The sequence below is a fragment of the Lissotriton vulgaris genome, chromosome 2_2 (genome assembly GCF_964263255.1).
Source record: "Lissotriton vulgaris chromosome 2_2, aLisVul1.2, whole genome shotgun sequence".
In the NCBI taxonomy this organism is placed as follows: Eukaryota; Metazoa; Chordata; class Amphibia; order Caudata; family Salamandridae; genus Lissotriton; species Lissotriton vulgaris.
This window is the reverse complement of record NC_141688.1, coordinates 85,785,767-85,797,962: the sequence shown is the minus strand read 5'-3', so window position 1 is coordinate 85,797,962 and position 12,196 is coordinate 85,785,767. Positions and strand designations below refer to the sequence as shown.

At 47.9% G+C, this 12,196-nt stretch overlaps 1 protein-coding gene across 1 annotated transcript; it reads left to right on the top strand.

Moving 5' to 3' along the window:
• Positions 1-4,410: 4,410 nt before the first annotated feature.
• On the top strand, positions 4,411-7,649 carry LOC147729049 (chondroitin sulfate N-acetylgalactosaminyltransferase 1-like). Its single transcript, XM_086959866.1, has one exon. The coding sequence runs from the start codon at positions 5,330-5,332 to the stop codon at positions 6,923-6,925; it is 1,596 nt and encodes a 531-aa protein (XP_086815992.1). The 5' UTR covers positions 4,411-5,329; the 3' UTR covers positions 6,926-7,649.
• Positions 7,650-12,196: the final 4,547 nt, after the last annotated feature.

Sequence of the window (12,196 nt, the reverse complement as noted above, 5' to 3'; positions counted from 1 at the left end):
ATTAATGTTTCCTTACCATAGCAGAAGTATGGGTCAGCAATGAGGATTTCAGAGTGGGATTTGCAGAGTCTGTGTTTGAGTCTTTTAGATGCATCTTTGGAGAGATTAAGAGGGTACTTAGTTGTGAAGGAATTAAAACCCATACCGTAGGTTCTAATTTTATGTCCATTGCTCTTGGAGAGATAGGGCCTATGAAGAGGGAGCAGGTACACCCCAATGAGGAGGAGGGGGTAAATGCCGGCTGGGCAGGGAGAGAAGCTACATCAAACGGAAGATCTGCACTGGAGGCCGTCCCTCAGAGTAGGCTGGCGCACGCTGCAGCTCAGGAGCGGGGGCACTGACTGGATTTCCATTGTGCCAACCAAGAGTCCAAGGCTCAATTGAGCTGGACCTCACTCAGCCCAGTCAATCGCTGTGACAGGCCAGAGAGCTGGCCGGGCAACGGGTAGAGGCAGCCAGCCTCAGGCAGCGTGGTCGCTTCTGATTTAGCTATGTGCTGTCAAATTAGGTTGATACTTTGATGGTTTGGGTATGGCGAAGACTTTCTGAGGTCCTCTTTGTAGAGAGTTCACTTCCTCTCTGTACATGCTGATGCTCTCCAACAAGTTTAAGTCGATCAACCTTACCAAACTCTAAATGCTTATTTACAATAAGCTGTACTTGGATGCTGCTAACAACAAAGTCTAACTGAAACTAAACAGTTTTGAAATGAATGAATCAATCAATCAATCAATCAGTCAGAGTACTTGTAAAGCGCGCTACTTACCCGTGAGGGTCTCAAGGCGCTGAGGGGAGGGCGGGAGCCAGGTCTTGAGGAGTCTTCTGAAGGCGAGTAGGTCTTGGGTCTGCTGTAGGTGGGTAGGAAGGATGTTCCAGGTCTTGGCGGCGAGGTAGGAGAAGGTTCTGCCGCCGGAGGTTGTTCGTTGGATGTGGGGAACAGTAGTGAGGGCGAGGCTGGCGGAGCGGAGCTGGCGGGTGGGGGTGTAGAAGCTGAGTCTGCTGTTCAGGTAGGCTGGTCCGGCGTTGTGGAGTGCTTTGTGTGCGTGGGTGAGGAGCTTGAAAGTGATCCTCTTGTCGACGGGGAGCCAGTGTAGGTCTCTCAGGTGGGGGGTGATGTGACTGCGGCGGGGGACGTTGACGATCAGTCGGGCGGAGGCGTTTTGGATGCGTTGTAGTCGTCGTAGGTGTTTGGCTGGGATTCCTGCGTAGAGTGCGTTGCCGTAGTCCAGTCTGCTGCGGACGAGGGCCTGTGTCACTGTTCTTCTTGTTTCGGTCGGGATCCACCAGTAGATCCTGAGGAGCATGCGGAGGGTGTTGTAGCAGGAGGAGGAGACGGCGTTGACCTGTTTAGACATGGAGAGGGAGGAGTCGAGGATGAATCCTAGGGTACGTGCATGGTCGGTGGGTGTTGGTGCTGTTCCCAGTGTGGTCGGCCACCAGGAGTCGTCCCAGGCTGAGGGGGTGGGTCCGAGGATGAGTACCTCCGTCTTGTCCGAGTTCTTGAAGAAACTTCTTTTCTGCAGGGGGTGTCTTTATCGAATATAGATTTACTGTTGATTAGTGCAGGTGCTCATGTGGCAACATGGCACAAACAGCAGTGCAGAGTAAGGCACTATGTGATCTCATTTGCTGATGGCATATTGGCACAGGCAGAGCCGATGACATAGGAGTGCGACTCTTGGCAGTGCAATATTTTTATTTTGTGCTACAGTGCTTAAGTAACTCAAGCAGCTCTGTGCTGCAATTTTTTTAACTAAATCTGGGCCTATGTTTGCTTAATTTGTTCATCTTTCCAGCACTTCCTCTCTCTTCTTGTATTCTTTGGCGGGTTATGGAGTAAATTTCCACCGAGTCAGAATGTAGCTCTGCAGGTGAATGCCAAGGAGTCTGCAGTCCAGTGCCAGAGGCTTTCCTAAATGTTAGCACTGATCTTCTGCAAACATGTCTGGGAAAAGTCTCTTGACATTTGTGCCACGTGACCCTCACAGGCATAAATTCACATCATAAAGTTGAATTAGGGACATTCTTTCATGGTGCATGTATATATCATTATTTTAGGGATGGGATTCGATTCTAACCCTACTACTTTTACCACATGTAAACAAAGCAATTCAGCATTCTAGTCTTCGTGAATAGTAGCACACCAAATCCTCAGCTTCAAAACAGCGGAGAGCACCTCTCAAAGTCAATGCACAATCAATAAGCATTTGTATGGCGCAGCTCGGTGCTGTGGATGCGACATCAGAATTAAGGTCAGTAACGAGCAGAAAGAGGCAAAATAAAGGGCAGAAACAAGCAGAAAGAGGCAAAATCGAGGTCGGAAAACAAACAGAAAGAGGCAGAATAAAGGGCAGAAACAAGCAGAAAGAGGCAAAATCGAGGTCGGAAAACGAACAGGAAGAGGCAGAATAAAGGTCACAAACAAGCTGAAAGAGCATAATAAAGGTCAAAAACTAGCAGAAAGAGGCAAAATAACAGCCAGAACAAGCAGAAAAAGGAAAATAGGGGGCAGGAGCAAGCAGAGAAGAGGCAGACAAACGAACAGAGGAGGTACAGAGCCCAAGACAGCAGAGGGTAGCGGACTTCGGGAAAGTTGGACAGGAGGACCGTTGCAGAGGGAGCTGGGACGAGAAACATGACTAATGGGGGACACAAAGTATTCTGGAACTCCCCCAGCATTTGTTTATTGTGGGGTACATCTTGCATTCCTCCTCCAGATTTACATTTACAAGCACTTTTTACATTTACAAGCACTTTTTACATTTGCAAGCACTTTCTTTCACTGACGATAGTGCTTGGGAGTAAAGACCTTTCCGCACTCAAGAACTGGCTGTGAAATCAGAGCTATTCAAAACACAACCATGGTATACTGTGCTTGATACTAGCCTACACCAAAATCAGGGCACTGGTGAACTCACTCAGCAGACACATGCCTCAATTCATGAGGGTTGCACTGGCACATGTTGAAACAAATATGTGACAAGAAAAAAAAAACTGCAATTCTCAGAATGCAAAAGTTTATGGGTTAAAACGTCAGAGCAGGCTGGCGGAATCACACTAGAAGGATTACTATACAGTCCCACGTTATCAAGAAACCAAGAATGAGTCTTGCCTTTTTCTGTAATAATTGTTAGCACATATGTAAGTTCATTTGGTTCAGATGAAGCAAGCAAAGACTACCACTACCGGAATGAAGTGATTTCTTAAACAAAAGGACTTGAAATGTGGTGACATAGATTCAGCTGATAAACCTGAGCACATATGGATGGCTCCATGTCACCAGGACACCCTTTTCCATTCCTGGACTTTGCTTTTAACATACAGCCCCTTCAGCACAGTAGTGCCTGCAACCCACCGAGAGCCCACTAACACTTCAAGAGGAGCACTATTCAGCCCAAGGCCAGAGAATATCAGTGCGATATGGGCCCATCATTTTGTGTTACACCACAGTATCATTGGTGTTGGTCCAAATGGCTCAAATAAAACGAATTAAAACTACAGCTCCCAGAATGCACTGATATCTTAAATGAAAACCCAGAACTAGAAAATGTATGTCCTAGTGACATAGAGTCATCTGGTGACCATATGTGCATACGATACAGGGTGGTTAATTGCAAGAAATGGGTTCGCCCGTTTCCCGTGAGTCTGACTATGAGCTCACCTAGAAAAATGTACCTCTCTTTCTTACACTTTGCAACCTTTTACTAGAAGGCCGGAAACTTCAGACCACTTGTTACTTCACTACTAAAAGCGGCAAGTGTGTCTCCTAGTTAGCTGAGATAAACAGTAGTTTGAGAGCTGTTGAGAGCATTTGTGTTAACCTACGTCGCATTAGAAAGTGAACTGTCTCTTAGAGCTTATGGATCAGGTAGTATTGATACACAACTCACTGGTTCTTCTGTTAGCCACCTCGGAAGGATGAAGAGAGAAGACGTGATACTTAATAACGCCATGCTATTGAGGACCCTAAGTTTGCATCCATGGGCTTCCGAAAAATATCTCGTGCATTCTGGGAGTTGTAGTCTTGGTGCACTTGCTAATGGGGCTAGCACACCAGATTACAATGATTAGTAAAAGGGCAGCCCAGGAGTCTCAAAAGGCCCACGTTCTTGCGTTCGTATGTTATCCAGTCCAGGTTTTGGCATGATATTCTATGATTGGTAGCGCTTATTTCATAATGTGATCAACAGGACTACAAATGCCAGATAGCGAGAAAAAAGCCTGTCCAGGACGAGCTGCACAGGCATTGCCCTGGGAAACCTGCGCGCCCTGAAAAACCTGTTTGGCTACAACATAGTGGCCCAGGTGAAAGGACGTGATCTGAGCTGCTGATATTCAAACCTGGGACCTGCAGAGTACATCCATGTCCCTGCAGCAGGCGCTCAACCCACCTATCTGAGGGAGGCCGAGGCTCGGGCCCCCCTGCGGAACAGCCCTGCCTCTGTTCCCGCCGCACACTGGCCTCTTTGATGACTCGAGAGCAGCTCTCCCGCCGCCCTGCAGCCCGCCTGCCAAATTGGGAACTTGCGGATTCCGTGTTCCCTTTAGGGAATGATAATTTGCAAAGACCTTTTTTTATGAAAAGTAAAAAAAAAATGGTTGAATGGAACCATTTTGAGGCAGAAAAAATAACTTTTAAACCTTGAAATAGTAAACGGCCGCTCCTCAAACGTCCGAAGTTGTTGCAGGGCGAGGGACAGCCGAGGAGCGCGGCCCGAGCCGAGTGCGGAGGTCGGATGGAAACTGATTAAACGGCCGACAGAGCTGAATGTTCCCGTGACGAGAAAACAAGCAGCGTGACGTGGAATCGGTGTGACGCAGGAGTGGACCGTTGAGCCTTCCAGAAGCTTCTCTGGAATAGGAGCAGCGCGCCTTGAGGTACAGTCGTGTAAATGGAACTGCCAATGGGCGCCTCCCAGAGATTCCGAAAAGAATATTAATCAGGAGCCAATAGGGTATGATGTCCGTAGACTTAATTCGATCCTATGAATTGCCGGACCGGAAGGCAGGTGACTCTTGCAACGGTCTCGAAGTGACTATAACCACTCAAGCAGAAGAGCTATGGCACGGTTGCTGACTCTGACCCGGATTCCGAATTGCATCTATTGTACTTTCTGGTGAATATAAACTACCTCCTTCCTGGAACTTCAGACCTCGGTTGGTCCACTTAGAATATTTATATGAGAATCTGGACTTTTGCAGACATTCTGTGTTTATATTTCAACATATGTATGTCTGCAAGATATTCGAAAGGGGTTGGTGGTCCAAATGACTGGCACTTCACGGTGATTTCGATGATTGCAAGCCCGTTGAAGATATCTCACCAAGGATGGGCCGACGAGGGCTGCTGGCATGGGTTTTGCGCTTGGCAATCTTGCTGGTGGTGCTTCGTCTTGCCATGTCAGTCTTGTCCATGTTGACCTGCACTCTACACTTTCCAAACGAGAGTCTGACATTAGCGAGAGTCAACAGACCAACAGGGAAGGAAGGACATCGGTCAATGCAGGAGGACCGTGACGAGCAGCATCATAACTACGTCACCAGCCTCAAGAGGCAGATTGCGCACTTGAAGGACGAGCTTCAGGCACATGACCAACGCCTGAAGAACATGCATGGGCCCCAAAGTGACTCGCTGGCTGTTGGTTTTGAAAAAGGCAGCCCTGAGGAAACCCAAACTGGCCTCCTTGAGTTCTTACGCTCCCAAGTTGAGAAGGCTGAAGTCCGCTCTGGTATGAAGTTGCCAAGTGAATATGCTGCTGTTCCTTTCGAAAGCTTTACCCTTGAGCGAGTCTATCAGTTGGAAATGGGACTGACTCGTCATCCGGAGGAAAAACTTATAAGGCAAGATAAGAAGGATGAGCTGGCTGAAGTTATCCGGGCTGCCGTGGAGACTCTCAATAGTCCAGATGATGATAGCAATGTCAGCCACCATAAATATTCCAACTCCGATTTCATCGAAGGCATCTACCGGACAGAAAGGGACAAAGGTACTTTGTACGAACTGACCTTCAAAGGAAAGCAGAAAAATGAATTTAAGCGCCTCGCCCTATTCAGACCCTTCGGCCCTATCATAACGGTGAAGCATGAAGAAATCAATGCCGTGAGTGTGCTCATCAATATCATCGTCCCATTGGCCAAAAGAGCAGACAAGTTCCAACAATTCATGCACAATTTCCACCGAGTGTGCATCCAGCAAGATGGCCGAGTCCACCTCACCGTAGTCTACTTTGGAAAGGACCAGGTACAGGAAGTAAAGACCATACTCGAAAACAAGGCCAAATCTGCAAATTTTAAGAACTTCACTTTTATCCAGTTGAACGAAGAGTTCTCCAGGGGTAAAGGGTTAGATGTCGGAGCGCGAGCTTGGAAAGGCCGTAATGTGCTGCTTTTTTTCTGTGATGTTGACATATACTTTACAGCAGAGTTCCTCAACACCTGCAGGTTGAACGCACAGCCAGGGAAACGTGTGTTTTATCCAGTACTCTTCAGTCAGTACAATCCTTCCATCGTGTATGGACGCCGGGATGCTATTCCCTCAGTTGAGCAACAGGTGGTTATAAGGAAGGACACTGGGTTTTGGAGAGACTTTGGGTTCGGTATGACCTGTCAGTACCGTTCAGATTTCATTAACATAGGTGGGTTTGACCTGCACATCAAAGGCTGGGGTGGAGAAGATGTCCAGCTCTACCGCAAGTACCTGCATAGTAGCCTGATGGTGATCCGAACGCCAGTGCGGGGGCTCTTCCACCTTTGGCATGAGAAGCGGTGTCCGGACGAGCTGGCTCCGGAGCAGTACAAGATGTGCGTGCAGTCCAGAGCTGTGAACGAGGCCTCCCACGGCCAGCTCGGGATGCTGGTCTTCAGGCGCCAGATCGAGGCCCACCTGCACAAACTCAAACACAAAGCAGGAGCTAAAAAACCATGAAGGCCAATGGAGTGTGTCTCAAAATGGTGGTGTTTGGTGTAAAGGTCTCACGCTTCACCTGCTGAGTGTGAGCTTAATGTCTTGGAGCGCTGCTGTCTTTGTGGACCTCCTCAATGCCCTTCGACTATAATGAAATCTTACTACTTGAAAGACAGGGTCGTTCTTGGCCACCATCGGTGACCCAATTAGCTTTAATGGTTTCTTACTGCTCGAAAGGTAGTGTCATGATTTGCCAGGCTCTTGCACTTTCTACAGTGGTCTTCGGTGTTGTAGGAGTCTCAAGTGTGAGCACAGCCTAACTTTTAGCCAGCATCAAGTGCACTATTTACATTCTTTAAGTTGTCCCCCACATGGGACTTTTAAGTACTCCCTTAAACCCTTCACTTTTGGCCTCAGACTCGCAAATCGTTTGCCATTCGGATATCAGAAGAAGCCAGAACATTAACACAATCAACAGTGAAGTGGAAAACAAACCAAAGAAAGAATTAAGTGGAACGTAAAAAAATGTTTAAACTCACAGCTTTATTTGAAAAAGACGTTGCCTCTTGCCAAAGAGCAGAACCTATTGCACTCCAGAGACAGCAAACCGAAACCAAGAACTACAAGAAGGCAAAGAAACGGCAAACATAAATACCATAGTAAAACCGAGCTATCAATGTAAAAAATAACTTTAAACATTGATGACAAATGAAAAGTGAAAGCAGCTCAGAAATAACATCATTTACTACGTAAAAACGGCCACTGTCGTCATTGTGAATTATTAAGTGCACTTTTTTGTGAGTTTAAAAAAAAATCCGAAACGGAAAATGTCACTGAGGGGTTAACTCTCAAGGAAAAGAAAAACACAAGAGAAGACAATTAGAAATGCTCAGGTAAAATCTTGTCTGTTAAATAGCAGGGGGCTTGGTTGTTGATTCATAGTTGCCAGGTCCTTCCCATCACGTGACACCTTTAGCCACTCCTAACATTACAGCCAAAAGCCCTTTATTTATGCCACTTGTAGTTCCACTTTTCCCTTCATACAGATTGGTCTGCAAGGCCAAGCATGCAGGCTGATATTAGATGGTACAAGCTGACACGAGAATCTTGGGTAGAGGCGTCTCCATGTGTTTGCAGAGCCACGAAGAAACCATAAGAGTCAGGAACAAAAGTGAAAGGTTCCTCACTAGGTGTAAATAGATGAAGCGCCGGCCTTTCAGGCGTTTAGTGTAGCGGGAAAGCAGCAGGGCTAACAACTTTCCCTGTTCTTTTTCTGTGAGTTGCGCAACCGCTCCGTGTATTTTCTTTGCATTTCGGGATTCGTAGTACTTGTTTTATAATGAGGTCAACCGAACTACCTATCCCAGAATGCAATGGAAAGTACCTGGACTTGATGACCCACTCATACGTGGAACAGGGAAACTTGAGAGCTGTGAAACAGCACCATAATATGTATGAGCTCTTAAGTTAGGGCATGTTTTAATGAACTCTGTGTGTAGGACTTTTAGGACTGTACATTTAATGTGGAACAAGAAACTTAGCTTCTGGAATGCAAAGTATTGATGTTGGTGACTAAAAACACAGGACTCGCTGTAGATCTTGGGTGTGAAAATGGGCCACTTGACTGCTCAGCAGCAAGTCCTAGGGTATCAAAAACACATTTTTCAAGGCTATTTTGCAACCCTGTCAATTGTCTCTTTGTTATAAACTAGTGCCCCTTTGCATTGTGGGACTGTTAGTTTTACTTTTCCTATTTGTGCGGCCAAACAAGTCCCATAATCATTAACTATACAGTGATGGCTGACAGAAGGGGAATCTCTTACTATGGGGACTCCCGGCAGCTATGTATCTAAGGTGACCTCATTCCTATAGTAAAAAACCTGGCCCACCTATGCACATTTCCCTTTGCGAGAAGGTCCAGATGCAAATAATGTCAGTTACAGGGAGGAGAGGTGTCCAGCGTAGGTTCCAGAGGGCTGCATCCATTCTAGATTATGAGGATAGGCACTGTGTCAAGAAGTTCCATTTAGAATCACCTAAAGCACATACATCTATTGTGGCTTTGCTGAAAGTATCCCATGGATTCAACCCTCCTGGACCTGTGTTGGTCGCCCATGCCCCGCGAATATGTATTCCAGAATCGATTCTGCTGTAATTATAGATAAATTGGTTAGTCTGTGTGAAAAGCGTTAGTGGCTCGTTTATAACTTTATCCCCATATGTCAAGTCAAGTCAAGTCATAAAATTTGTATAGCGCACTACATACCCAGAGGGTTTCAAGGCGCTTAGGAAGGGGAGGAGGATTATTTGTCAAATATCCACGTTTTAAGCTGCTTTCTGAACGCTAGGTGGTTCTGGGTGAGGCGAAGGTAAGCGGGGAGGGAGTTCCATGTTTTAGCAGCCAGATATGAAAAGGACCTGCCTCCCATGGTGGTCTTGTTGATGCGAGGTACAGTGGCGAAGGCTTGGCTGGAAGAACGTAGTTGGCGGGGGGGGGTGTAGAAGGACAGTCGTGAGTTGAGGCAGTCTGGTCCGATGTCGTAGAGTGATTTGTGTGCGTGGGTAAGCAGTCGGAAAGTGATCCTCTTATTGATGGGTAGCCAGTGGAGGTCTTTAAGGTGACCAGAGATGTGTTAGTTGCGTGGGATGTCTAATATGAGCCTGGCTGAGGCGTTTTGGATTCGTTGGAGTTTCTTCTGGAGTTTCGCGGTGGTACCTGCGTAGAGGGTGTTTCCGTAGTCCAGTCGGCTCGTGACCAGAGCGTGGGTGACTGTTTTCCTTGTTTCGGAGGGGATCCAGCGAAATGTTTTTCTGAGCATGCGAAGGATGTTGAAGCAGGAAGAGGATACGGCGCTGACTTGTCTGTTCATTGAGAGTGAAGAATCCAGGATGACGCCAAGGTTCCGTGCGTGGTCTGTCGGGATGGGTGCTTTTCCGAGGGCTTCCGGCCACCAGGAGTCGTCCCAAGCAGAGGGGGATGTACCTAAGATGAGGACTTCTGTTTTGTCTGAGTTCAGTTTCAGACGGCTTTGTTTCATCCATTCGGCGACTTCTTTCATTCCTTCGTGTAGGTTAGTTTTGGCGGTGCTGGGGTCCTTGGTGAGAGAAAGGATCAGTTGAGTGTCATCCGCGTAAGAGATGATGTTGAGGTTGTGTTGGCGGGTGATGGCCGCGAGGGGGCTCATGTATACGTTGAAGAGGGTGGGACTGAGTGAGGATCCTTGAGGTACGCCGCAGATGACTTCAGAGGCCTCGGACTTGAATGGAGGAAGGCGGACTCTCTGGGTTCTTCCGGTGAGGAACGAGGTGATCCATTCAAGTGCTTTTCCTTGGATTCCGATGTTATTGAGGCGTTGTAGAAGGGTGCTGTGGCAGACTGTGTCGAATGCTGCAGAGAGGTCGAGGAGGATGAGGGCGACTGTGTCTCCATTGTCCAGTAGAGTTCGAATGTCGTCTGTTGCTGCGATGAGGGCGGTCTCAGTGCTGTGTTTTGCTCGGAAGCCAGATTGTGAGGGGTCGAGGGATTTGTTGGCTTCGAGGAAGGCGGCGAGCTGGTTGTTGACGGCTTTCTCGATGACTTTGGCCGGGAATGGAAGAAGCGAGATGGGGCGGTAATTTTTGAGTTCGGTGGGGTCCGCTGTTGGTTTTTTCAGAAGGGCGGTGAGTTCAGCGTGTTTCCAGACTTCTGGGAAGGTAGCGGAGTTGAAGGAGCAGTTGATGACGTCTCGGAGGTGCGGTGCTATGACGGAGTCTGCTTTGTTGAAGATGTGGTGAGGGCAAGGGTCTGTGGGGGATCCAGAGTGGATGGAATTCATCAGGCGGATGGTTTCCTCAGTGGAGATTGGGTTCCAGGCGTTAAGGGTGTTTACGGGGGGAAGATGGTCAGCAGATGGTAGGGTGGGTTGGTTTCCGGGTTGGTTGTCAAAGCTGTTGTGGATGTCTGCAATCTTGTTGTGGAAGAAAGAGGCTAGGGAGTCGCAGAGGGTTTGAGAGGGGGTGATGTCGTTGGAGTTGGCCGAGGGGTTGGAAAATTCCTTGACGATGTTGAAAAGTTCCTTGCTGTTGTGGGCGTTGTTGTCAAGTCGATCCTTGAATGCTGTTTTCTTGGCTTTTCGGATCAGTTGGTGGTGAGTGCGGGTGGCGCTTTTGAATGCGTCCTTGGTGCTGGTGGTTGGGTCTTTTTTCCAGGCCTTTTCAAGGGAGCGGCAGAGTTTCTTGGATTTCTTAAGATCATCGTTGAACCATGAGGCCTTCTTGTTGCCAGGTTTGCTTTGACGTTTTTTCAGTGGTGCTAAGGTGTCGGCGGTGTTGGATAACCATAGGGTGAGGTTGGCGGCGGCTTCGTTGGCGTTAGAAGAGAGGGCTGGGGAGTTTCGAAGGAGCGATGCGGAGATTTGGTCCGTGGTGATTTTGTTCCAGTTTCTTTGCAGGGTAGGTTGGGAGTGGTTGATGGGTTTCGGCTTGTTGTAGGTGAAGTGAACGCAGCTGTGGTCGGTCCATAGGAGATCCGTAGTGTGGCTGAAGGAGACATGATTGCTGGAGGTGAAGATGGGGTCGAGTGTGTGACCTGCGATGTGGGTGGGGGAAGTGACTAGTTGTTTAAGTCCGAGGTTGGCGAGGTTGTCCACGAGGGTGGCGGTGTTGTGGTCGTTTATCTTTTCAAGGTGAAAGTTGAGGTCTCCCAGAAGAATATAGTCTTTGGAGGGGAGCGCGTGAGGAGTGATGAAGTCCGTGATGTCTTCACTGAATTTTGCGCGGGGTCCTGGTGGTCTGTAGAGGAGGGTGCCTCTGAGTGTGGTTTTGGGGTCGATGTGGATCTGGAAGTGAAGGTGTTCGGAGAAATATGCATCCACATATAGTTCAAGCAGATTGGGTGGTGGCGGGGGCAGAGGGGGGTGATTTTGAGTGACAGGGTGTTTGGAAACGCTACAGTGCTCAAATGTGATTAATTAGTTCCATGATCCTTCAGAAGTGTTTTTCGTGTTCCTGGAATCAAGTGAAGGTGGGGGGAAAGGGGGCTAGATAGAAACCGGCTCTATTCTCAACAGGCTCAGCTTTACAGCACTTCACAAACTTTCTTCTCATCTGCCAGCCGGTAACACACCTTCTCCCTCTCGAACCATTCCCTGAAAAAGTCAGGGAGTACAGTCGAGGGCTTGTTTCACGTCCAGACCTTTAATGAGAAACCTTGTCCGGCTGCTTGGTTGTTGCTTAATAGTTTTTACATTTCTAATGCAACGTTTAGAGGAAAAAAGCCACATATGTTGGCTGATGAATTTAAGCTACGCTTTC